This window comes from Amphiprion ocellaris, chromosome 1 (genome assembly GCF_022539595.1).
Source record: "Amphiprion ocellaris isolate individual 3 ecotype Okinawa chromosome 1, ASM2253959v1, whole genome shotgun sequence".
NCBI lineage: Eukaryota > Metazoa > Chordata > Actinopteri > Pomacentridae > Amphiprion > Amphiprion ocellaris.
In genome coordinates this window covers 17,883,578-17,907,672 of record NC_072766.1, presented here as the reverse complement: position 1 = coordinate 17,907,672, position 24,095 = coordinate 17,883,578, and the positions used below count along the sequence as shown (strand labels likewise).

At 38.5% G+C, this 24,095-nt stretch overlaps 3 protein-coding genes across 4 annotated transcripts; 2 read left to right on the top strand and 1 right to left on the bottom strand.

The window, feature by feature from the left end:
• The first annotated feature begins 619 nt into the window (after window positions 1-619).
• On the top strand, window positions 620-8,736 carry terfa (telomeric repeat binding factor a). Of its 2 annotated transcripts, none has more exons than XM_023298062.3 (13): window positions 620-1,018; window positions 1,726-1,821; window positions 2,253-2,383; window positions 2,628-2,714; window positions 3,746-3,886; window positions 4,221-4,345; window positions 4,592-5,128; window positions 5,267-5,386; window positions 7,173-7,295; window positions 7,374-7,508; window positions 7,917-7,999; window positions 8,094-8,137; window positions 8,450-8,736. In XM_023298062.3, exons 1-13 carry the CDS (start codon window positions 868-870, stop codon window positions 8,606-8,608), a joined length of 1,932 nt encoding a protein of 643 aa, XP_023153830.2. In that variant the 5' UTR covers window positions 620-867; the 3' UTR covers window positions 8,609-8,736. The 2 variants fall into 2 exon arrangements, with proteins under 2 accessions (XP_023153830.2, XP_023153831.2); XM_023298063.3 differs by having other exon boundaries at window positions 7,917-7,996; window positions 8,450-8,543.
• On the bottom strand, window positions 8,610-16,945 carry nip7 (NIP7 nucleolar pre-rRNA processing protein). Its single transcript, XM_023298064.3, has 5 exons — window positions 16,787-16,945; window positions 16,584-16,670; window positions 15,818-15,956; window positions 9,540-9,680; window positions 8,610-9,249 (listed from the first exon to the last, which is right to left on the bottom strand). Exons 1-5 carry the CDS (start codon window positions 16,840-16,842, stop codon window positions 9,130-9,132), a joined length of 543 nt encoding a protein of 180 aa, XP_023153832.1. The 5' UTR covers window positions 16,843-16,945; the 3' UTR covers window positions 8,610-9,129.
• On the top strand, window positions 16,944-23,550 carry cdc42se2 (CDC42 small effector 2). The gene is made up of 5 exons (XM_023298065.3): window positions 16,944-17,030; window positions 19,180-19,410; window positions 19,994-20,095; window positions 20,186-20,264; window positions 21,366-23,550. The coding sequence occupies exons 2-4, from the start codon at window positions 19,357-19,359 to the stop codon at window positions 20,258-20,260; spliced, it is 231 nt and encodes a 76-aa protein (XP_023153833.1). The 5' UTR covers window positions 16,944-17,030; window positions 19,180-19,356; the 3' UTR covers window positions 20,261-20,264; window positions 21,366-23,550.
• The last annotated feature ends 545 nt before the right edge of the window (window positions 23,551-24,095 follow it).

The window sequence follows — 24,095 nt, the reverse complement described above, 5'->3', positions numbered from 1 at the left end:
CCATCATCTGTCTGAATCACTTCCCAGTCACAGACTCTGTCGAGGTACGTGTGTACATGAAAATGTAAACAAGCAACAGTTTTAACACTGAAATGTTAAAACTTGAGCTGTGAACGTTTGAACTGCAATGTTTAATCAATAAAAATATCAGTAGTTAACAATTAAATTGATCCCTAGCTGTATTATTAACTGATTAATCTGTGTAATTTTTGCAGAAATGAAGTCACAACTTTAGCCCAAGACAAATCCTCGAGTGTCTTGTTTTGTCGGGTGTTGCAAAATATTGGTCACCATTTTTCTGGCATTTTAAAGCGCAAAGACCTAATCAATGAAGCGAGAAAATATTTGAAAAAGTCTTCCACAATGTAAATAAAGATTAGCTGCAGCCCTAGTGCATCATGGTACTACAGCAATAGGAAGGTAAATCTAAAAGTCTAAAGTTGTCTGCAATAAAATAATTCAAATTGGAAATGCACTTCACAAACTGCTCGTAGGTTATTCCTTCCAGCCCAGTGAGTGGCAGTACAATGTTTGTGTGAGATTTACCAATGAACTCTGCGATGGGAAGGAGGCTGGATTATCCCTCGATACAGACCGTCAGGCTTCACTTCCGGCAAAGCCTTGATGAAATAACGTCTGACTCATTATGAAGTGCTAATACCGAGCTATATTTAGTCCTGTCTCTACGTAATTCTAGCGTATTTTTTAAATATGTTTTACGTTTTTGATATGTTACTCTTGGCGTGGCGCTACACAACTGTAACGAATTGCTTCCTGACAAGCTAAACTGAGGGAATCACGATCCCTGCCAGACGTTCGGCCTTAAACTTTTACCCGCCTTCACTCCTTCGCTTGCTTCCGTTGAACATGGCGGCCAAGGAGACAGTAAACAACGACAAAACGGATGTCGAGTCTATCGTCAACCGCTGGCTAGTGGATTATTACATTTTTCGGTCGCTGGACGCGTTTAAAAAGGGGCGATACCAGGATTTCTGTGGCCTTAGAGAAGTACTTAACAGTAAGCAACAATCCGCTTCCCTCGTTTTTCGCTCCCTGCCCACAAAGCTAGGTTACGCTTAGTTTAGCTAACTGCCTACATGTAAACTTTCCCAAAAGTGTTGAAGGCATTGAAATTACAGTTTTTAGGCAAGAGATTTAAACCAAATATGAATAGTCTGTTAACTTGTAAGTACAAGTAGACTGTACATCTTCAGCAAGTGCCAGTTTAAAAGAGAAAGCTTATTATTAAACCACTGGAAAACCACAGAGTAACTTGGTTTGCGTTTACATGGAACTCTGGTCGATGAGCATCATTAATTGGATTTTCATCATGTTTGTTTTTGGTGTTTTGAGTAATGCATTTGCTTTTTAAGTCACCGTTTAGAAGAATAACATTCCAAATGTTAATCTACATTACAGAGAGTGTGTACTTCAGAATCTGACAAATCTTAATTTTATCATTGGTAATAAGTTGCCTGTATTATTTTCTAACAAATAAATACTGGAGTGCCTCAGTAAAACATCGTCTATCAACTGTGAGCCTTGTCCTGACTGTAAATTCCTAAACAGAGCTTAATCAGTTTCCCTTCAGGTGACCTTCGATGGATAAATAGAAATGACAAACACAGAATGTAGAGGCAGCTATGATCATACATTTTTGGGATACCTTCTGTATGAATGTGTATTTTTATGGGTAATGACTAGCTTATTCATTATTTGTTACAGGTGTCTTGGTACGGCCTGTGGAGCTCACTGATGTCATGCCAACAAAGATTCGAGTATTGGAGTTTCTCTCCCAAATAAATGATGGTGAAAAACTTGGTGAGCTCAACATTGATGACTTATTCACAAATGCTTTTGACAGGGTTGTTGTTTTAGCTGCATCTCTGTGTACAACTTTTTGTTTGCAAATGTTAGAATACACTTAAATAAGCCCTTTGCAGATATGCATTAGTGTAATATTTATTGGCCTGACAATAAATAAAATATTCTGTGGCAGGATGGGATGGGGTGGGCAGGGCATGGGAGAGAAATGGCAACCTTAAATATTGCAACCAAAATACTGCAGCAGCTGTTCTATGTTTTATAGTGAAGTTAAGGGAAAACTCAATAAAATAAAATAAAATATTCTGTTAAAATGGGAGTGTAACAATAATCGATGGACAGTTTGATTCAATATACTTTGGTAGTGTCACTGTTGAGTTTTGCTTCACTTCACACTACAATGAATATTGCTTTGTCTCTATAAACAGACCTGTCATTCGAGTCTGATTCGTCAGTAACTCCTCTGGAATCAGCCTTAATGTTGCTGGAAAATATGAACCAGGAATGCAGCATACGACAACAGGATTTTGAAAATGCGCATGCTTCAATTACAGAGATGGTAAGCATTTTTGTAATTTTTTCATACACTTAATTGCTGCAATGGTTCTGCTCTTACATTTACTGTCACTTACATGAAGACATTTCGTTCCCTTTTTGTTAAATCAGAGGCCACTGTTTAGATTGCGATACTAGCACCCATTCTGTGTGTGTGTGTGTGTGTGTGTGTGTGTGTGTGTGTGTGTGCAACAAATATTCAGATTTGATTCAACTAATTATTTATTATTATTATTTATGTATTATAGATTGTGGGGATTTTCATTAAGAACAACAAATTTGGCAGAGCAGAAGAGATACTCCACAAACACTTTCCCAAACCAATGGTTGGCAAGGTGAGGTTACTCTGTGTTTGTTATATTCAGTGCATTACCTCATACTTTCAGTCATTAAGATCCATATTGACTTGCTTTCTCTTAGTCGCTGCATTCACATTGATGGTTGTATCTTTGGCCACTCCTCTTGACAAGATTAGTGCAGTTAAACTAAATTGATTAGCTTTCTGATGCAGTTTTGTTTCTTCATCATAGTCCACAGGTTCTTGATGGGGTTTAAGTCAGAACTTTGGGGAGGCCAGATTTAGCAATTTCTTTTTTGATATGTGTTTGGCTTCATTATCTGTTAGAACATTCAGCTGCATCCAAGACCCAACTTTTTGGCTGATGATCCTCCTTTTTCTTTATTCCTTTGACTTTGTGTAAAGCACCAGTTTCACTGGCATTCAAACAGCCCCACAGCATATTACTGCCACCATCTACAGAGACGAGTTGCTCGTGGTGTAATCATTGACCGCAACTCTGCATTGATGTATGTTACAAAGTAACGTAGGGTAATGTATAATTTTGCACATCTCTGTACAAAGTTATACTATACATTTATTCAATTAAGTCATTGCCTCTGACACGGTCAAAGGTGAAGACTTCTATGTACAATTATATAAAGTGCTACTTCCAAAGAGTAGATTCAGCACCAGGTTATGTTTTAAATAGTATCTTCACATGTGATGCAAAAATAAGGCAAACCCACAAGACATTTCTTGACTTGTTTGTTTGTTGTTGTCTTTAGTGGTGCATCCAGTACCAATTACCATCATGTAAATAAAATCACACTACTATTATATGGATTGAATTCTCTTTTATATAGGCATTAAACCACAAACTTTACTAGTTTTCATTTATTGTCACATATTAAAATGTTTTACAATATCACATAGAATTTGACATATTACATTAAGCCATTTTTATTACATGTAGGAGAATGTGTCCAAATTATGCATTGCTCAGCTTGTTAAACTGAAGCAGTTTTGACTTCATGTTTATGTGCTTGCAGTGTACCTCACATTACTGAACATTTGTGTTGTCTGTAGAAAGCTATATTCATGGGTCTCATCAATCGGAAGAGTAAAATCCATGAAGTCATCAAGAAAATTAACTTCCAACAGTTCCGGGAGGAGATGCTGGCATTTTGCCAGGGGCTCATTCAGTTCACTGTTCCCTTTCTCCACAAGGTATGCATGCAGTGTATCAGGCACAAGGTAAAGACTGAGTTTAGCTTTCCTTTCAATTACAAGGTATCTTTGAATTAATTACTTAATTAAAACATTTCAACGAGTCATATCCTTCCCATTTAAATGTTTTTTTTTTATTACAGCAAAGTTTTTTTTCCAAAATGTGTTTAATTATTTACCAGTGATAAGTCCTCTTCAGACTTTAAAACATTGTCCCATGAGTTCAATAAGAAAACCCTGCCTTTGAGAATCGTGGTTATCCACAGATAAGTAACTGGTTTGTTTCAAGTCAATATACTTGTAATTTATTTTTGGTTTTGTGTATGTGTATTAGGCTGCAGAACAGCTTATTGATGAAAGACGTGTGGAGCAAGACAACAAAGCAGCTGGAACTGATGAGCAAACCAAGCCTGGTCCGTCCTCTAATCTGCAAGGAAATGTTATCCAATGTGTACCTCGGTAGGCTCCCTTTTCCCCTTTTGGTTGATTTCAGATAAGCCAACCATTGCTATTAAAATACAACATTGCCAAAGGAGTGTGATCTTTGTCAGGTCTCCTAAGACTACATGGCACATTCTGTTTCTGCTCATCACTGAGCAGTACCATACCAGTGGCAAAATGATCGCTACAGTTTGCACTGTGTACTGTCTCCAGATCTTAATACCCTGTTGAACCTCTTTTTCTTTTATCAAACTTGTCTTCCAGTAAATGTTCAGTTATCCAGAGGGTCAGGCTAGAAGCAGCCTACAAAGCCTTGAGTGCAGCTACAGAAAACAGAACATTCGCTCAGTTGGAGGAATATGTGGAGAGAGAGGAGCAGGAAATAGAGAATCTTGGCTTGCTACACCCAACTGATCCCAAGACAGACACTAACCTGGACTCGGAGCAGGAAGGGCTGTTTCAGAGAGATTCGGGCAGCCCCATGGAAGCTTCTCCAGCAGACCAACCACCACAAACAGATGCTGCTCCTGAAACGCTGGCAGGTTCACTCTCAAAGATACCCTCTGCTCTGTGGAGCGGCCAGCTTTACACTGTGCCTCGGCTGGTGGTTGAACCAGACAGTCAAGTAAGCTCTCAGTGCATAACAGATTCTCAGGAACAACGGACGGATGTCAGAGCAGAAGAGCCACCACAGACCCTGGCTAGATCCAATGAAAAAGACCTGCAGTGCCCAGTTCCAGACAGAGAAGTTGACGTACCCGTACGAAAGTGCCCCAGACGAGCCAAGAGAGCACAATGCAGGTAAGACAGATGTTCTTACTGATGTTCGCAGTCACTTTTTGTTGTGTTGCATATGAAGTTTCATTAAGACTAGGTTACTTGTGGTCCTGATTTGCTTAGTGGGCATAGAGCATTAAAACAGCTTGTTTTGTCATGCAGAGCTTCAACTAGTACAGCTGAGCTGTCGGCAGACAGTGAGGGGAACTCCCTTGACTCTGTGGCCAGTGGGGAGACTCGTGGCGAGGAACTCCACAATCAGTCAAACAGTTCATGCAGAAGGTAAATCGAAACGTACAACACCACCTTACATAGGCCTGACATAAATTACTACTGAAGATGAATCAATGTAGGTGTACTGGGCTGATGACATTAATGTCATGTTATTCATACAATGTAAAAAAAATTATGAAACATAAATATTTTCAGATTTAAAAGTTTATTTTTCCTATACAACCCCAAACTATAGAGAGCCCTTATCACCCAAGAATAAGAACAGAATAGAATAGAATAGATCTTTATTGTCACTGTTACAGAAAACAATGAAAATCCGTTTAGTACTCTCCGAATAGCAGCAATAAAAATAGTCTATATAACACACCTTAAAAAAAAAAAAAAATATATATATATATATATATATATATATATATATATATATATATACAACATAAGAGCAAAACACACCTTAAAAAATATATACAACATAAGAGCAAAACACACCTTAAAAATATATATACAGCATAAGAGCAAAATTGCACATAATATGAATTGTGCTGACTCATAAATATTGCACTTGTAGGTATATGATATTGTCATTCAGGGGGGAGGGAGCAGACATTTGACAGCTTGGGGATAAAAGCTGTTTTTGAGTCTGTTGGTTTTGACTCTAAGTGTCCTGTAACGTCTACCTGAGGGGAGTGGGGAAAAAAGAGAGTGTCCCGGGTGTGAGGGGTCTCTGGTGATTCCCCTGGCTTTCCTTTGAAGTCTGCTGGTGTAAACGTCTCTGAGGGGAGGTAGTGTGGGCCCAATCACCCGCTCTGCTGCTCTCACCACCCGTTACAGGTCCTTCCTGTCCTCTGCAGTGCAGCAGGTGAACCACACTGTACAGCAGTAGGTCAGGAGACTCTCAATGGTGAAGCGATGGAAGTTCATGAGCAGCTTTTTGGGGAGAAGAGCCTGACGCAGCTTCCTGAGGAAGTACAGTCTCTGTTGGGCCCTCCCCACCTGGTGTGTAATGTGGGTGGACCATGTGAAGTCCGCAGAGATGTGGACCCCTAGGAACCTGAAGCTCCTCACCCTCTCTACCTCCTCTCCATTGATGTAGAGGGCGGAGTGCTCAGTTTCCTTGGAGAGCACCGGGCTGCTGCATCCGCACGCGCCGCCATCTTATGGTCAATAACAATAACAATACCATATTGTTAAATTGTTTGTAATTGGTTTACATAGTATGTACATAATACCAAACCTTGTCTCCTTGCAAGCATTTATAAGCTATAAGAGCAAGTAAAAATCCCTATACATACTACTGAATTAATCAATAGGCATCTAAAGCTACTGAGCTGTGGCTTACAAAGTTGCAGGTGTTTGAAATTAAACAGAGCAAAAGCCCTAGGAATAATTCATCCTGTGTTCTCCTCCCTGATGTAAAGAGACTTGCTGCTAGCAGAGAGGAGGATGTACCAGCTGACCCCAGCCCCAAATACTATTAAGAATTCAAATCAAGAGCCTGTTATGTGGGGTGGCCATCGAGCCCAAAGCTTTCACTTAAAGTCAACTCTTCATTTTAAGCTGGAAGCATCACTGATTGTCAGTGTAGAAATGCAGACATTGTACTAAATTGTTTCAATCCAAAGCAGTCTTTGATAAGATCATGTAGATTAAAGTGTAACTATTGTTGTTTTAGCACTTTGCATGAGTTGTGGTTCACTTTTTTCTTCATAAATACACATTTTGCAATTACCTTGACTATTGAAAGTATGACTTTTCAACTGATGCCATTTCAATCAACAGTCAGTAAAAACACATTTCCCGTTTCCTGAATATTATTAACTGAACTCTTATCATGCAGTAATTCCAAGAAGGCAAAACAGTTACCAACAGACAGCGAGGAAGACCACCTGGAGCTCTCGGCCTCCTGCAAAACTCCAGTGCAGAAACCTCGCAAACAGTTGGCCGGAGATCCTCTGAGCAAGTAAGTGTAAATATTTAATTGATCTTAGTATTTTAGTTGATGATTCAAGCCTTGACCTTTGATAAACAATTTCTGCAGGGGTCCAGATAATATAGAGGACATCTGCATCACAGACTCTTCACTGGACAGCTCACCCAGTCTTCATCCTGTCCCTCAAACTAGCTCTACTCCTCACAGGGACTCCGCTCAAAACAACAATCATTCATCAAAGTGGTTAGTAAAGATAACAGCAGCAGCTTTAACTAAAAGTGGATTTACTCTTCTGTTGTGGATTTATGTAGATTATCTTCTAGACTCGTCTTGAGTCTCGAAGATAATCGGTTTATTTTTATATGGGTCATTTTGATTTGTGCTGTTTTTCAAAGTCACAAGGTTGACTGATACATTTGCATTTCCACCTCAATTTTTATTTTGAAGTGTCTGAATTTATAAACGTTACAAAACATGATGAATTAACTTTTAAGATTAATTAACTGAATATATAGTATTATATTTCTTAAAATTAATCATAAGATCATCTGTCTTCATTACAAAAAAAGAAAACTATCCACTTGCCCCTTTTTGTTAAGTTACACTGGACAGTCGGCATCAGACAGTGAAGACACTTGCTTTTGTTTACAGGAAAAGACTGCTCCATGAAGCGCAAGAAAGCAAGGAAACATGGACTGATGAAGAATCACATTTCCCCTCCAAAACAAACTGTGGTAATAAAATATCAGATTTGCTTTTAAATAGTCCTTTGTGAATCTAGTTTTGAAAATCTTATTCATTCCATAACTTGTTTTGTGTTTTCCAAAGGATCAAATCAGAGCACCATTTCAAATTCAGGCCAAAGGAGGAAGGTAAGCATAACAAGGCTTGGCAACATACAAAAGTAAAAATCAATTCACAAATCGATGGAGAATTACTTTCTGACAGGATGTTTAAAATTCCTTAAAATCAGCAAACATTGAAGGAGATTGTAGCACTGATGTTCAAAAAGTAGTGGCTTTGCAATCAGCAGCCCGATTCAAGCACAATACAAGCAGAGTTTTAAGTTTAGTCAGTTACACTACCTTGCACAAATATCAGCAATAAAGCATTGTCTTCACGTTTGGGCTTCTGTGCCATGGTGGCAAAAAGTCAACTAACCTCCTTATTCTGTTTTGTTGCAGATGTGGACTGAGCGCGAGACGCAGAACTTAAAAGAGGGAGTCAAAAAGTTTGGAGAAGGCAACTGGAAGCAGATAAGGTCATATTACTCCTTCAATAATCGAACGAATGTCAACCTCAAGGACCGATGGAGAACAATGAAGAATCAAAACCTGGTCTGACTTGTTTTGGTCCATCAAAAGAATTTTATTTTCAGATGAATCTGTTATTGTCTTTGTTGAATACCTTTTTTACACGGTTACTCATGATCAAAGCTAATTCAATAAATGTTCACGTTTCATAATTTTAAGATTAGTTGTACCTTTGTTTTTTTTCAAAACATAAAAAGTTATGTCTTTACTACAGCCCTATACTGAAAGCCTCCCACGACTGAAATACTAAGTTTTCATCGATTTATTTTAAAAATGACATTTACAAGAAACATGCACACAGAAACACACTCCCTTCATTTTGACATTTGATACAACAGAGGCTTTTTAGGTGGCAGAAAAACAGTACTTCAAGGTGAGTGTTTCAGTCCATGCACTGCAGAGAAATATAGTCCAACCATGTCCCTATAAAATCCTCAGTAGTAAAAGAAAGCAGCTGAAAACAAGCTGCTGCTGTTGTGAATTTCAATGAATGCACATGGGTATGCAATAGAGAAGAAAAAGATTTGACAGTCCAGTTGTTTGCTACATCTTTATGTTAATGTGTCTTCACTCCTAATGAACTCCCCCACATCTGCCTGGTGGAACACGACAATGGACATGGGGTCCACTCGCCGACACTCCTGAGTCGTCTTGGCTGCCACTCCAAAACCCTGATAAGCAAAAACAAAAGGTCAAAATCCCTTTTGTCCCACATTCTATAGTTAAAGTGACATCACTCCTTTTCTACAGTTGAGCATACCATATGTATGGATGTATTCAATTCAGGAATGACACCTTGTGAAGGAATCACACCATAGCATATCTAACATCTCTTTTCAGAATATGCTTGTTTTTTTCCACCCGACATGAGTGGCCCTGGAGAGACTATAAAAATCCTTTTTACAATATAAACTGTGTCCAACAAACAGAATGAAAGAGCATCATAGTTAAAATGACTTACCAGAGGCACATCAGCCATGGAATAAACCACAACTCCTTGATACTGCATAGTGTTCTCAGTGATTCTCCCGAGGCCTGATTTTAGCACGTGGTTCCCATACAGGAAAGACTGCTCTGCTCCAGGTTTTACCCACACCTTGAACTGAAGACATGATAGTTTCAAGTTACTCATACAAGCATGAATATTTTTAACTTAATGGTACTGGCACAGATTAAAAGTATTAACAATTCAATCAGGGAGTCACGTGGTGAGGTATCAGGGAATGGCTGCGCCGTAGGAGAGCTCTGAACCCCGTCAACCTAATTCTATTTTTTGGCAACTAAAACTCTCTCCAAACGTAATTTCAAGGCAGGGTTCTCGACGTTTTTGTGGAGGATGACTGCAAATTTGAAGAAAAAGAATGTTCAGACTCGTTTGCAAACGATGAACATTGGGGATGCTACTGCTAGCTCTCCTACAGCTAACACTGCTAATGCTAACACTGCTGACACCGGAGAAACTCCAAACACGGATATGAGCGCCTTATTCATGGAGATGACAAAAATGGGAGCAATTATGACTGGAGTAGCAGCTGATGTGTCGTTTATTAAGTCTGATATGGCTGAACTTAAGAACACTCTGAGTGCGACCCAGGTCCGGATGGCCGAAGCCGAGGGCCGCATCTCGGATATCGAAGACAAGGTAACTACTATGGCTCAGGACAACAGCGCATACGCTAAAACGCTCAAGCACCTCTGGGCTCGAGTTGAAGATCAAGAAAATCGAAGTCGCAGAAAGAATGTACGGCTTATTGGATTGAAAGAAGGCTCAGAGACTGGCGGAGGTTTGAGTGATTATGTACAGAAGATCCTTTCTGATGGCCTGGGTCTAACCGGAGCAGAGTTTGAAATCGAGAGATGCCATAGAAGTTTACAACCCCGCCCCGGACCGGACCAGCCACCTCGCATCATAATGATAAGATTTCTCCGCTACACTGCACGTCGTAAAGTCCTGACTGTTGCTAAACAAAAGAAAGGTTTTACCTGGAATGATTGCCGCCTGTCGATTTACGAGGATATGACTGCAGAACGCGCAAAGCAAAGGAAACCATTCTTCCCAGTGATGAAAACGCTCTGGCAGCATCAGGTGAAACACACGCTGGCACATCCCGCAACACTCAAATTTACATGGAAAGGACAGCGAAAGAGCTTCGATGATGTGGAGGAAGCTCAGAGATTTGTACGTGACTACATTGAGAGTGAACTGGCCTGACGAGGATGTAAAAGTAGCGGACAGGAGAGAGTCCAGAAATAATTCCAAATGACGGGGACAGGATCACTGGGGTGCAGCCTGGGCAGCTGGAGGAGCCGAGGACGCTGTCTGCGGGACCCGCACGGACCAGAGACTACTTGAAGCTTCGCCTATTGGGCATGTGCGCTGTCATGTTCCTTTTTAGAACAGCGCCATTTATTTTTTGTTTTGTTTTTTCTCTTGAGAGCGTTCAATGTGAGGTACTAATTTTGTTTATATTTTGGTTCACATTAAGCTGTCGGTGTATGTTTAATTATTTCAGACAGGGAGGTACAGAGCGTTTAAATGTGGAGTAATGGGTAGCACAGGAATAAATATAGTTTCATGGAACATAAATGGCTGCAGCACACCAATTAAACGTAAGAAAATACTGAATTATCTTAAGTCTCATGACACTGACGTTGCTTACATTCAAGAAACTCACTTTGAAAATGAAAATGAAGCAGTGAAATTAAAGAGAGATTGGGTGGGCAAAATTTTTCATAATTCGGTTTCAAGCAAAAGTCGTGGTGTTATGATACTTATACATAAAAAGTTACATTTTGTTCTACTGCAACAATTTAAGGATGAAGATGGGCGACTTTTGTGTCTCCAAGCACTTATTAATGGTGTAAAAGTAGTATTGTGTAATGTTTATGCCCCAAATAGAGATGAACCTAAATTTATTTACAAAATCAATGAGATGTTGGGGAACATAGAGGGACATATCTTGCTAGGTGGAGACTTTAACAATGTGTTAGATGAATATATAGACAGAAGCACCATCAATACAACCTTAACAACTAAAACAGGATTGGCTTTGAAATCTCTAAGAGAAGATATTGGCCTGGAAGATATTTGGAGACTTGTTCATCCCTTGGAAAAGGAGTACACATTTTATTCTCATTCACACAAAACATACTCCCGAATAGATTATTTTTTGATCTCCAATGCATGTGTTGATCTAGTAGTGAACAGTAAAATAGGTGTCATTGCCTTAACCGATCATGCTCCTGTAGAATTACGTATAAACTTGCAAACGGAGAGAGTCAATAGAGGTAGATGGAGACTAAATACAAGTGTACTGCAGGATGAACAATTTGTGCTATCTCTACAAAAAGATATAGAATATTTTTTACAGGTGAATGTTGGGTCTACTGATAGATTAGCCACAGTGTGGGATGCTCTCAAGGCATTTGTCCGGGGAAAATGTTTGGGTTATTGCTCAAAGAAAATTAAAGAAAATAAGAACAAGATTAAAACTTTGGAGGAAAAAATATGTATTTTTGAAAAACAATTAGCTGAAAAATTCAACGAAACTAAATTTAAAGAAATCTGTAAACTTAAATATAATCTTCATGACATATATAACAAGAAAGCAGAGTATGCACTTTTCCGGCTTAAAACACATTTCTATGAAAATGGTGAAAAAACAGGGAAACTATTAGCAAGACAACTTAAAAAAATAGATAGCCAAAATGTTATTACAGCAATTAAAAAAGATGATAAGTTAGTTACATCGTCATCTGATATTAACACAGTTTTTAAAACATTCTACCAAAACCTTTATACATCTGAAAATAAGACTAACACGAAACAACTAGATGAATTTTTTGATAAAATAACAATACCAAAGATTTCACAAGAAGAAAAGGACAAATTGGAAACCCCCTTAACAGAGGAAGAAGTAAAGAAGGCAATTAATGCAATGAAAACTGGAAAGTCACCGGGGATTGATGGCTTTCCGGCTGAATTTTACAGGAGATTTACAGACACACTCTGCCCATTTTTAACAAGAGTATTTCATGAAGCTTTTGAACATGGGCTGCTTCCTCCAAGTTTTAATCAGGCAATAATATCACTTATCCCGAAGACTGACAAAGACGTAACGGACCCAGCCAATTATAGACCAATAAGTTTAATAAATGTTGACTGTAAAATATTATCTAAAATACTAGCAACAAGATTAGAAACTGGGTTACCACAAATTATACATAAAGACCAAGTTGGGTTTATCAAGGGCAGATCTGCATCTGATAATATGAGAAGGTTGTTACATCTCTTATGGTTGAACAAAAACAACGTTGATCCTGTGTTAGCCATATCTTTAGACGCCCAAAAAGCGTTCGACAGGGTAGAATGGTCTTTTTTATTTACTGCTCTGAAAAGGTTTGGTTTGGGTGACAATTTTTGTCACTGGATTAAGATTCTGTATTCCAAGCCACAGGCAGCTGTTTTTACTAACGGGGTACTCTCCCATTTTTTCGATATTTCCAGATCGACCCGTCAAGGGTGCAGTTTAAGCCCTCTTTTATTTACCATCTTTCTAGAGCCCTTGGCTATTCAAATTAGAGAAAATTCACTAATCAGAGGTGTGTTGGGGGGAGGAAGGGAACACAAATTGTTTTTATACGCAGACGACATTTTGGTTTTAAGTAAAGACCCTGCTAACTCTATTACAACTCTGCTAGAGGTTATTGATGAATACTCAATGTACTCTGGGTATAAAATTAATTGGCAAAAATCTGAAGCCATGCCAGTCTCTCAATCTTGCAGTCACGGCTCTGTGTCTGGTTTCAATTTCAGGTGGATGCATAAAGGGATGAAGTATCTAGGAATTGAGTTGGACCCAGACATTGAGGATATTTTGGCTGACAGCATGGGCAAATTGATAAACAAAATTAAGACAAATTTGGATAAATGGAGTAAATTAAATTTGACATTATGGGGGAAGGTAAATGCAGTGAAAATGGTCATAACCCCACTTATTAATTACTATACCGGAATGTTACCAATATGTATCCCCCAGCCACTATTATTAAATTACAATAACATGATAAAACACTTTCTCTGGGATGGTCGTAAACCACGCATTAACCTAAGTCGACTCTGTCAGCCGAAAAAGGAAGGGGGCTTAGCCCTGCCCAATGTGGAACACTACAGTATATCCTTCGAAATGTCTAGACTAGCCAAACATTGGGCGGGGAAAGTTGACCTGGATTGGATTTTAATTGAACAGGAACTTACTTCTCCATTTACGCCAATCGAAACTTTATCTCAAAAGTTGAACAAAGACAAGTTTGAAAATCCAATCTTAAAATTTTCCAAAATGGTATGGCTGGAGGTACATAGAAAATACAAGCTTGATCCGTATGTCATGAGGTACTCGTCTTTATGGAACAACCCCAAAATTAAGATTGGTAAACAGTCTATCTACTGGGCACAATGGCTACGAAAAGGTATAAGAACTGTTGGTGACTTATTTGAGGGCGATGTCTTTATGACATTTAATGAAATCAAGCAGAAATTCAAATTAGAGGGTCATGGCCACTTTTGGAAGTATTTACAGATACGGGATTGTTTAAAAGGAAAATATAAATCACAGGAGAGAACCCCAGTAGAGACATTTCTGCTATTACCTCCATTACTGTGTAAAGCCTCTAAATGGTATAACGTTTGCCCTTGGGCAAATAATAACACAATTAAAAGTCTAAAAGCAATATGGGAAAAAGATTTACATTGTTTTATAGATGACGATATTTGGGATTCAATTATGTCAAATTGTGGATTATATGTTAGAGAAGCCAAGGGAAAATTCATTCAATATAAAATTCTCAATAGATATTACTATACCCCCTCTCGACTTTATAAAATGGGTATTAGCAGAAATGATCTGTGTTGGAAATGTCAGAAAGCTCAGGGTACTTTGATGCATGCTCTGTGGGAGTGCCCTTTGGTTTTTCCGATTTGGAACAATGTTTTAAGTTATATGCAGAGTTGGTTATCTTGTAATGTACCCAAATCACCTAGACTATGTTTATTAGGAGATAGAACAGAGGTGCCCTTGTTAAACAGACATAGTTTTAGAGTTTTAAATACTGCTTTTGTGACATGTGCATGTCTGATCCTAAAGTTATGGAAGGATCCTCATTCCCCAACTCTGAAAATGTGGAAAGAAAAAATGACTGAGAATGTGGCCTGTGAGAAGATGTTAGGACGACTAACCTCTAGGAATGAAGACGCGATGGAACAATGGGACAATTTTTGCACCTTCCTGTCTACAAACTGAATACAAACTTAATGCATCACGACAGCTGGTTTTGTACTGAACCTCACATTTTGTTGTTTGGGTGTTTTTGTCTGTGTTCTGTGGTTAAAATGTAAAAACATGGAATAAAAACTTCAATTACAAAAAAAAAACAATTCAATCAGAACTTGTATACACAAACATTAGCGACTGTCCAGTAATTCTCAATCAATTTTTCGAATGGACGGTTGTCAACCTCTGGCAAAGATGCACACATTACCAGAAACATCCACATTAAACTGAAGTGAGCCTGTTAATATTTCAAATATTTACAGTTTGATTGTCATAGCTAAACATAACTAATATTGCAATACCAGGATATCATTGCATACAGCATACAAAGAGCAGAATCATAAGTTGATATATGTTCATGCAGTGTTTTACAGCCTAAAAGCTCAACAGACTGCTTTCATGTTGACATTTAACTTACTTTAATATTCAATTAAAACCCAAACAGCTTCAGAATATCCATATAATTGAACTTTAGAGGCTGCACAAAGTGTAGCCGTCAGGGAGGAGCCTCATACAGCAGGATTGAGTTGACTGGTTAGGCAGTGAAACGTAGACAAACTATCCTTTCTGGGTTTTAGCAAAATTATACTTGGCTTGTTTAGTTAATTCCAACAGATGAGAGCTTCTGTGCGGGAACATGCATCTGTATTAACATCTCAGTTACAGCAACTGTAGGTGTGGTATTGCTAAAATTTTGTTGAATGTTACCAATGGCAACAAACAGGGACTTCACATGATCCACTGGAGCAGCAGTCATCCGACATCAATTCAAATTGAGGCTCTACCGGAAAGCACCTGCCACGTCACTAATACCTGAATTGGTTCACTTCCTCTCACTTAACAGGAGCTACAGAGAGAGTTAGTGACGCCAAAGATACAAATGATAGTAAAATTATGTATGTTTAGTCACCTTTGCATAAGGTGCCAGGAAATCCAGCGCTGTGATGTGCAGGCGGAATTTCTTGGTCTTTGTGAACTTCCCAAAGCATGTACCCACTGAAATGAGCTTGTCCCGGGAAATGTTTGTCGCCAACTTAAGGATTTTCTCACTGTGGACATGAAACAAGGATTAATAAATTTCTCCAGGTGCTGAATGATACCTAAGCATGTACATTACACAACAGAAGTCAGTACACCCCCCTGTGCAGTATCACTTAGCTGTGAAATGATTCAAGATTTTACCACCTTACAATAATGGCATTACTTCTGGATTAAACAGAACTTAACACAACAAGGTAAGTACACCTTTAAAGCTTCTTGTCAATCCTGGTATGTCCAACTGTATTTCTGAACACATGCTCTGTCCTTCATCAGATCTCTCTTATTATGCGTTTTTAGGTCTTTTAGTATGGAATCATTTCTGTTTACAGATCACTCTATAACCATGTCAGGGGTTTTCAGCGCATAGGAAGTCGCACGTGTAGTCAATTTTGTGCCAATGATGACATGAGTTTCTAAGTTATGTGTCAGTGATCACACGTGTATTCTTTCTGAGTGCATGTATTTTCAATATCGTCTTTCTAAAGTAAATGTTTTTGACTGGTTATATGAGGAAATGCTCAACTTGTCAACTTAAAAATAATGCAGTCATTGAGATGCGATGCAGTAATACATTTAAGAGATATTGTACAAAGTGTAAACACTTCTGTTATATACAATATAATGAGTATAATTACCTCATGTAGTACACACGATCATTGTGTAGCCTGAAACAGTATGTACCATCAGGTCGGTCCACAAGAAGCTTTATGTTTTCACCAATGCTGTTGTGTGAGAAAGCATGGACATCACACACAGCACAAGCTAACGGGCATGCTAATAATTTTTGATATAATTTGAGCGTATACAAGCAAACAAAGTGTCCTTCACGGTCACTTACTATTTCGACAGCTTCTCAAACATCGTTTTTGTTTCCTCCTCTGTTAACGGCCTCATCTTTAGTATTCAAAGTCGTGTTTTTGGCGTTAAGAGCTCCTGCGAGAAAACGTGGATCAAAAACGGAAGTCGTCACGCTTTAAAACGGACGTCGCATGACGTAAACACTGAGCGCAGTTCCTGGTTTTTTGCATTCTTTAGCTTTCAGTCGATCGGTTGCTTTTCTCCGGGAAACCGGCCACAACCTGGTAAGTTTGTTCATTTAATACCATCATAAATCTTAGAGAAAGAGTTACGATATGTTTTGTAACGGTAAGGGAACATTAATATGTCTTATATTTCATTTTTGTTGAATATTGTAGCCGCAGTTTTCGAAAACGGGTTCAGTTAGCTTGGTTAGCTAGCTGTCAATGGAAAAAAACACAGACCTGCGGCTATTATCGAGTGAACGTTAGCTTGTCAGCTAACTGTGTTAGCAGCTGTAATGCTAACTCTGGTTCGCTGCAGGCAACGACCCCATTCTACTAAAGCTACTCAGTTGAAATTAATTCTGAAACACTGTGTTACCATTGGTACCTAAGGTGAATTGCACCCAGTTGTGAGTTCAACTTGGACTCGTCGTGTAAAGAGTCTTTGCCGCAGCGGAGCGAAGTTACATAACGTTCATTTGTTTGTAAATACCGTGTAATCCAAGATCAGAGACAGAGTTACTTAATCCCAGAAGGATTTCAGATGTCATTAAGATCAACATTAAGCACCTCTGCACTCATTCTCAGCCTTCTGAAGTGTGATTCACCTGCACTGAGCGCACAGTAACAGTTCAATGTCAGCGATGTGTACCGTCAGCTGCAGAGTCAGTAACTGGGAAATCTACTTTGTCAGCGGGCTCTTTACATTTGGCAGATCATTTTATCCTCCTGTCACCTCCTGTTTGACACAAATAATGGCTGAAGAAAAGCCCTGATCCTGTTTCTCTGATGCTGCCAAGTTAAATTATACACGCCAAAGCCATTGTACTCCCTCGAATGCCACTTTGACATATGTGATCGTACTGATATTCAATTGTACTCGAAATGAGACATTTATATTAACTTTATTCCCTTATAAGCTTGTAACTGCGGTTTGGCAGAAGTAGTCTAAACGATTTCTGAATTATCATATTGTTAAATGTATAGTCAAACATATCTTTATGTTTTTATGAGGTTTCTCTAATAATTTCATTTAAAGCCACAGAGCTGCAGCAAAGTGCCCACAACCGATTTCTCCTAGAGAACATTTAGTTATAAAATGAAAGAGTTTTAAATAGCTTTGCAAGTTAGTTAGTTCCCAAGTCCAGCAAACACAGTCAACGTAAAGCATTTTTGTATGTAAGAATGCAAGTACTAATTAAAGAATTGTGTCTACGCAGTGGCACTCCGTGTTCTAACATATAAACACGTATCTTCTATAGGAAAAGTGTCATCTTAGGCCAGCCCCTGAAGATCACATGCTCCTAAGTAAATGTCTCTGTTCTACAGTATAGGATGTGTTATGTTGCAACACAAAATGTGAAGCAGTAACAACATAGGCATTTCCCGACATTTTGCTAGACAATACTTTTCTATTCCTGCTGTCCTGCTATTGCAATAAGCTTTTAGATGATTTCAACTCTACCAGGATGTTAATTATAATGGATGCCTTATCAAGACTGCAGTCCTAATAACAACTTGATGAAAACTGAAACACAGGCTGATCACTGACCCTGAGAGTCCAAGGTTATTTTCCTGTGCTTCATTGTTTACCACAAGAGATGACCCACAAAAGCAAAAGTGATACTGATCAATTGGATACAACGGCTGACTGCTCACAAGCCTGTACTGAAAGGCACAGTGCACGACCTGATTTCTTTACTATGACTTAAGAGTTGTACAGGATTGGAAGAGGTCTAGATATATGTATATGTACAACCATATCAATTTCACATTTCAATTTGATGTCAGTTTTTTGTTGTTGTTTTTTTATTAACATTAAGACTGTTAAATTTAGTTTGGGGTTTTTTTTGTTTTTTTTATGAGGAAGTCATAATACTTTAAATATATATTCTAGATGTGTGTGACTGCGTTTATATTTGCAAACAAAAATACCTTAAGAAAAACTTGCAGTGACATTATGAAATGCATTTACGCTGAGTGAGAGAATACCAAAAAAATGGTGATAGAAAATAAATATTCTTTTTTATTATTATTAAAAGTTCTGGCATGTAGAGATATAGGCCTAGTTAACTGTTAACTATGGAAACTTTCATGAAGTGCCCACAACCGCTGATCCAAATCTATGGCTGCCACAATGGCTCGTTTGATTTTTAAAAAGTCAGCATTTGACTGAGATTTTTCTTCTCCTTCATTATTATGTGGACAGGTGCGTGCTGCCCTGTGTTGGAAGAACAGTTTGTGTGCCAACGGTTCACCCCCAGAGAAACCAGTGTCCTGTGTCTGTCATCAGTTTCCGGTGCATGTTTGTGACTCTGGTAAGACTGAACAGGAAGACGTCTGAGCTGAGCGAGGAAACTGCTGTGGCTTCTTCTTCTGCCTCAGAATGACAGAGTTCTGGGTTTGTTTCAGCTGCTGCATTGCAGAGCAGCCACAACCAGTGAGTATGAAATTTAGTTGGAAGAGTCACTTCACTTTTTCTAATTTAACAGTTTTTTTGGGGAGAGATTGGTATGAAATGTGTTCTTAGGTTAATAGTAGGTTAATAGAACAGTGTTGTCTGCTGTTATGCAATGTCCTGACCCAACAGCTAATATTTTGGTTAAGGTGTGGCTATGGTAAATATCTGCTATTTTAAAAATATACTAAGAAAATGTATTGTTGTGCCTGATAAAATACACAGAACATGACCCACATAAAGTGACAGGGCCTCCACTCAACCACATGCCACTGACTGGCACAATGCTTACTTAGATTTAATAAGGATTCAGTTACTGTTGCTGATTTTTGCCAGCCAGTTTTTCTTCTAATAGAAAAGATTGAATTAATTATGATTTTACGAGTGACTCTGTGTCTCAGTTTGAGCTCCTCAGCTCAGGCCCACTGCTTGTGAAATAAATTTTTTGAGTTGAGGTATAGAGTTTGTTTCAACTGTCTCCTCTGCTTAGTAATGTTTCATTTTAAAATTCAAGATTTCTATTGATGTTATGGTTTTCAAAGTTGTTTATGGTACTCGTTTTCAGAAACGGCGGCGACGGATCGATCGCTCCATGATTGGGGAGCCAACAAACTTTGTTCACACCACACATGTAGGCTCGGGGGATATGGGCATGGGATTGCCATCAGTAGGTTTTTGTTCACTTTTCAGAATGTTTAGCTAATAGATTATAACGAGCGTATGTTGTCGGTCTTTAACATTTGCACCTTTTGTGTAGGTGGACCTTGTTCAGGCCCAGATGAAATCTAAAGGGGGCTATGCGCATGGAGGTTCGGAAGGTTCTCAGTTGTAACGAGGTGAGAGACGCTGCGTCATCCCGTAGTGAAACTGACATTGAGGTAGCCACAGAATCTTCACTACCCCAAAGCCATACAAGCCCAGCTCAGATTTGTTTTATGCAAATAGGTTTTTGTGACTGATAAAAGGTTGTTAGTTTTTGAGGGACATTTCTTAATTACCTACTGGTTGTACAGGTAACACCAGGGTGTAATTATGAGAACAAATTGCGTTGTAACATTAACAGAGCGGTGTAGCATTTTTAAATGGACTCGTAAGCAAACTGCAGTATTTAATCTGTTCATTTCCAGTAAAAGTATGTACTTCCTCTGTCTTCCATGCTGTAAAGCAAGTCACACAAATACCTGAATAATGAAACTCTAGACTTTGGCCTCTTACTCTTTGGTGAGAGAGAACACCAGTGTTTAACACCTCCTAGTGAACAGCTACAGCTAAAATGCCTGTCTTGACTCCACCCATGTCATGTCAAAAGAAATTATGGCAGATTTTGCATAGGCACAGCAGCAGACTTGTCTTGTGTGGCTTTGAGAGGAAACAAGAGAAATGCTGCACAGCTCATATTTTTACTGTATTGTGCTGCCATGTTGTATTGGGGGAATTCTCAGCCAGCATGACGGAATCAATGTCCTTTTCCCTCTTGATTAGCTTTGTTTTGCTGATAACCACTTCACTTTTCCTTGTGACCATGACTCAGCTGTCAGTAAATGAGTGACTTTGATTTGATGTTATTTATTTAGTCTCTTTTGTTTTTTTTCTGACGCTGTCATGATTTTTGGCAGTGGTACGGCTTTGTACTGGCTTCAGACAGCTGGTTAACTGATAACGTTGCACCTCGCCTTGTTTTTAAACTCCCACTCAATGTTGCCATGGTCACTTTCACATTTTTCAGACCCAGTCATCCTTTAAGTGACAGATGAAGCCCAACAATATTAAGCATGTTTGGGAACTAAAGACAGTTGAAAGGATCATAGTCAGCACTCTGCTGTCCTCAAAAAGTGCATTTGACCAAACAAAGATATGTGCGATGTGGGTGTAATACACGCACCTTCAAACAGCAAGATTTAAAATCCTAATACTTGTTCCACCTTTTCCTCCCACAGCTCTTCAGTCTTGTGGAAACTACTGTTGTTGATATGAGGAAGAATTTAAAAAAGCAGTTCTGTCTGTAATGGACACAGGACCAAAAGATGAAACTACTGCTTTTCCATGATGTTGTATATATTTTTATTTTCCATTCTTTTTTTTTTAATGAAAGCACTGCTATCCATTTGCTGCCATACTGTTGCACTGTAAAGAATAACTGTTGAGAGTAGACAAGAGGGTATAGGAAGCTCATAATCTCAGTCAGACGTATGCTTGTGTGTATGCATGAGGAAAATATTTTCAAAATATTTGCTGTTGTAGCCCATTTGGATGCCTGTATTTATTATCTGATTTGTAAACGGACCTCACGGTGGCTGGGCCACACTGGAGATTTGGAACATTCAGTTTCCTTCTTTATTCTCAGAGGTTTATCAAAGGACAGGTAGAGGTAGCAAGGCAAAATGCGATATGTTCGTTGTTTTATTCTGAGAAATACTCACGGTTCTCTGAGTTGCTTTCAGGGTTGAAGATTGCTGTTTGTAATAAACTTGAAATGAGTAGAGTACACTGGACCATACATTGTACACTCACACTTGCTTAGGAATTTTGCATTGATTTCAACAGTTTTTTTTTTATACTCATTTAGATTAAATCATATAGAATTTTAATAAACTATGAACTTCCTGATCTGCCTTCTGAAGTCATGTTTGCTGTTTTTTTTTTTTTTTTTTTTTTTTTTTTTACTAGAGCAATTTGGAAGCTTGATGCTGCAAGTACTAGTTCAGTGGTTTCTTAGAAGATTCCTGCGTTTTTGTCTTTTCAAAGCTGGTGTACCAACAGTAGGCCAAGAATTAAACTTGTGTCCAAATCATTAATGCAGACAGTGCTGCAAAGGTGGGTTAGGTTTAATAGAGTTGGCAGAGTTCCCCTCCTATACATCTATCATATTTTTTTTCAGTTACAGCTCTCCTCTATTCCCAGCACAGGTTGTCACACACTGTAATTTCGGCTATCGTTTGAGCTTCCATCCATTTAAAGCTGATAGATGCTGTTAAATTCACTTAACCTAATGTGACCCACCTTTGTAGCAGTTTGTGTTTTAAAATTTTGATTTCATGTGATGTTAATATTGTTTTGTCAAAATCACTAAAGGTATTGACATCTGACCATCTGTGGACATGAAGCTATTTCCAGTTTGCCAGTTTTTCCTGTTTGTGCAAATGCTTTACCCTTTTTCTTCAAGCACATATGATTTTCCTCTCTTAGAGAGGAAAAGTAACTAGATGCAGCTCTTATTGCCTGATGATGCTGTTTGTCAAATAGTGATCAGACTAGAACTAATGCCCTTTTACTGTCATGGACCTTTTCGTCTTTCGGTAGTGTCACAAAAACTTCTGAACCAGGATCCACTGAAAATATGAATGGGAGAGGTCAAAGGTGATGAGCAAACCAGCAGGCCTTGTTCCTCTAATGTACATCCTATGATTATTCCAACTACAAAATGTGTTGAATGTATTAATTCAAGCATGTAGATTGGTGTTAAATGAGTGCTATTGTCAAAGTATACTATGGTGCAAAGTGAATGAAATTTTGGGTGTTGGTACCAGGAATCATAAAACACTCATTGATAAAATCACATTTGTAATATCATTTGCAGCCTTAACACTCCTGGTAACCCCATTTCCTATAATTTCTTTTTTGATTTGTCAGGTTAAAATACTGTCTCATTGATCTGTTCCTGTTTAAATGTCTGTAGTAATACCTTTGTGAAGACAGATCCACATGTATGTAGTCTAGATTGTTTTTTTTTTCCCCTCAGCTCGGGGCTAAATGCTGTAGTACATGCAGTCATACTGGGATTGCAGTATATTATGTGACCAGCAGGCTGTGCAAGTGGACTGGTTGAATGTGACTTTAACAAATCATTTCATTTTGGGATTCCTGTCATAGGACATATTTTATGATGATACTGTAAATTTGTAATGTGTAAAAGTGATGGATCCATGGTTTATTCAGAGTCATACATATTTTTGGGTACTTTTCTGTCTGATAATACAGGGAAAGTAGAGTTGGCACAGTGTTCTGTTTTGTTTTTTTCCTCAGGATCTGCCTAATATGTAGTTCCCGCTTTAAAGGGAAGTTCATCTGTCTTTTTCTGCATTTTTCAGAATAAACAAATAAATGTTATCTGTTGATGTTTCACCAGCTGTGTATTCCATGTTTTTACCCCAGGAGGACCTCACCAAAGAGGCAGAAGAAGTTCACAGATTAGAGGTCTAACACAACACTCTAAAAATATGCAGAAAAAAATGGCACCTGTGACTTATTCATTACTTTATATCTTATTGTTGGACAGGTGGCGCTAGTTTAGACAATTTACTCCGCTGGACTCCCCATAAGGGCCCTCAAGCTAATTCTCAGGCATCCCAAATGATTAATAAGAGAGGAAAGAAGGAAAAACTTCTGTTACACAAAACTGCTACCTCTGTAAACCTCAAACTATTTTTTTGAGCTACTAATAACTCAGATATGTGATATGTGACAAGGAACGGGGACAAAATTAGCCCCTGGTCCACACTAATATGGATATTTAACCCAAGCTCCATTAGAAAAAAGGTTCAGACAAACATCATTTTTAAAAGATGTGCTCTGTACACACAGAAATGCAAAAATAATTAAAAGTCTGCACTGAATACCAGAGATGACTATCCCTGTTAAGCCCAGAGCACTTACAGGTTTACTGTTTG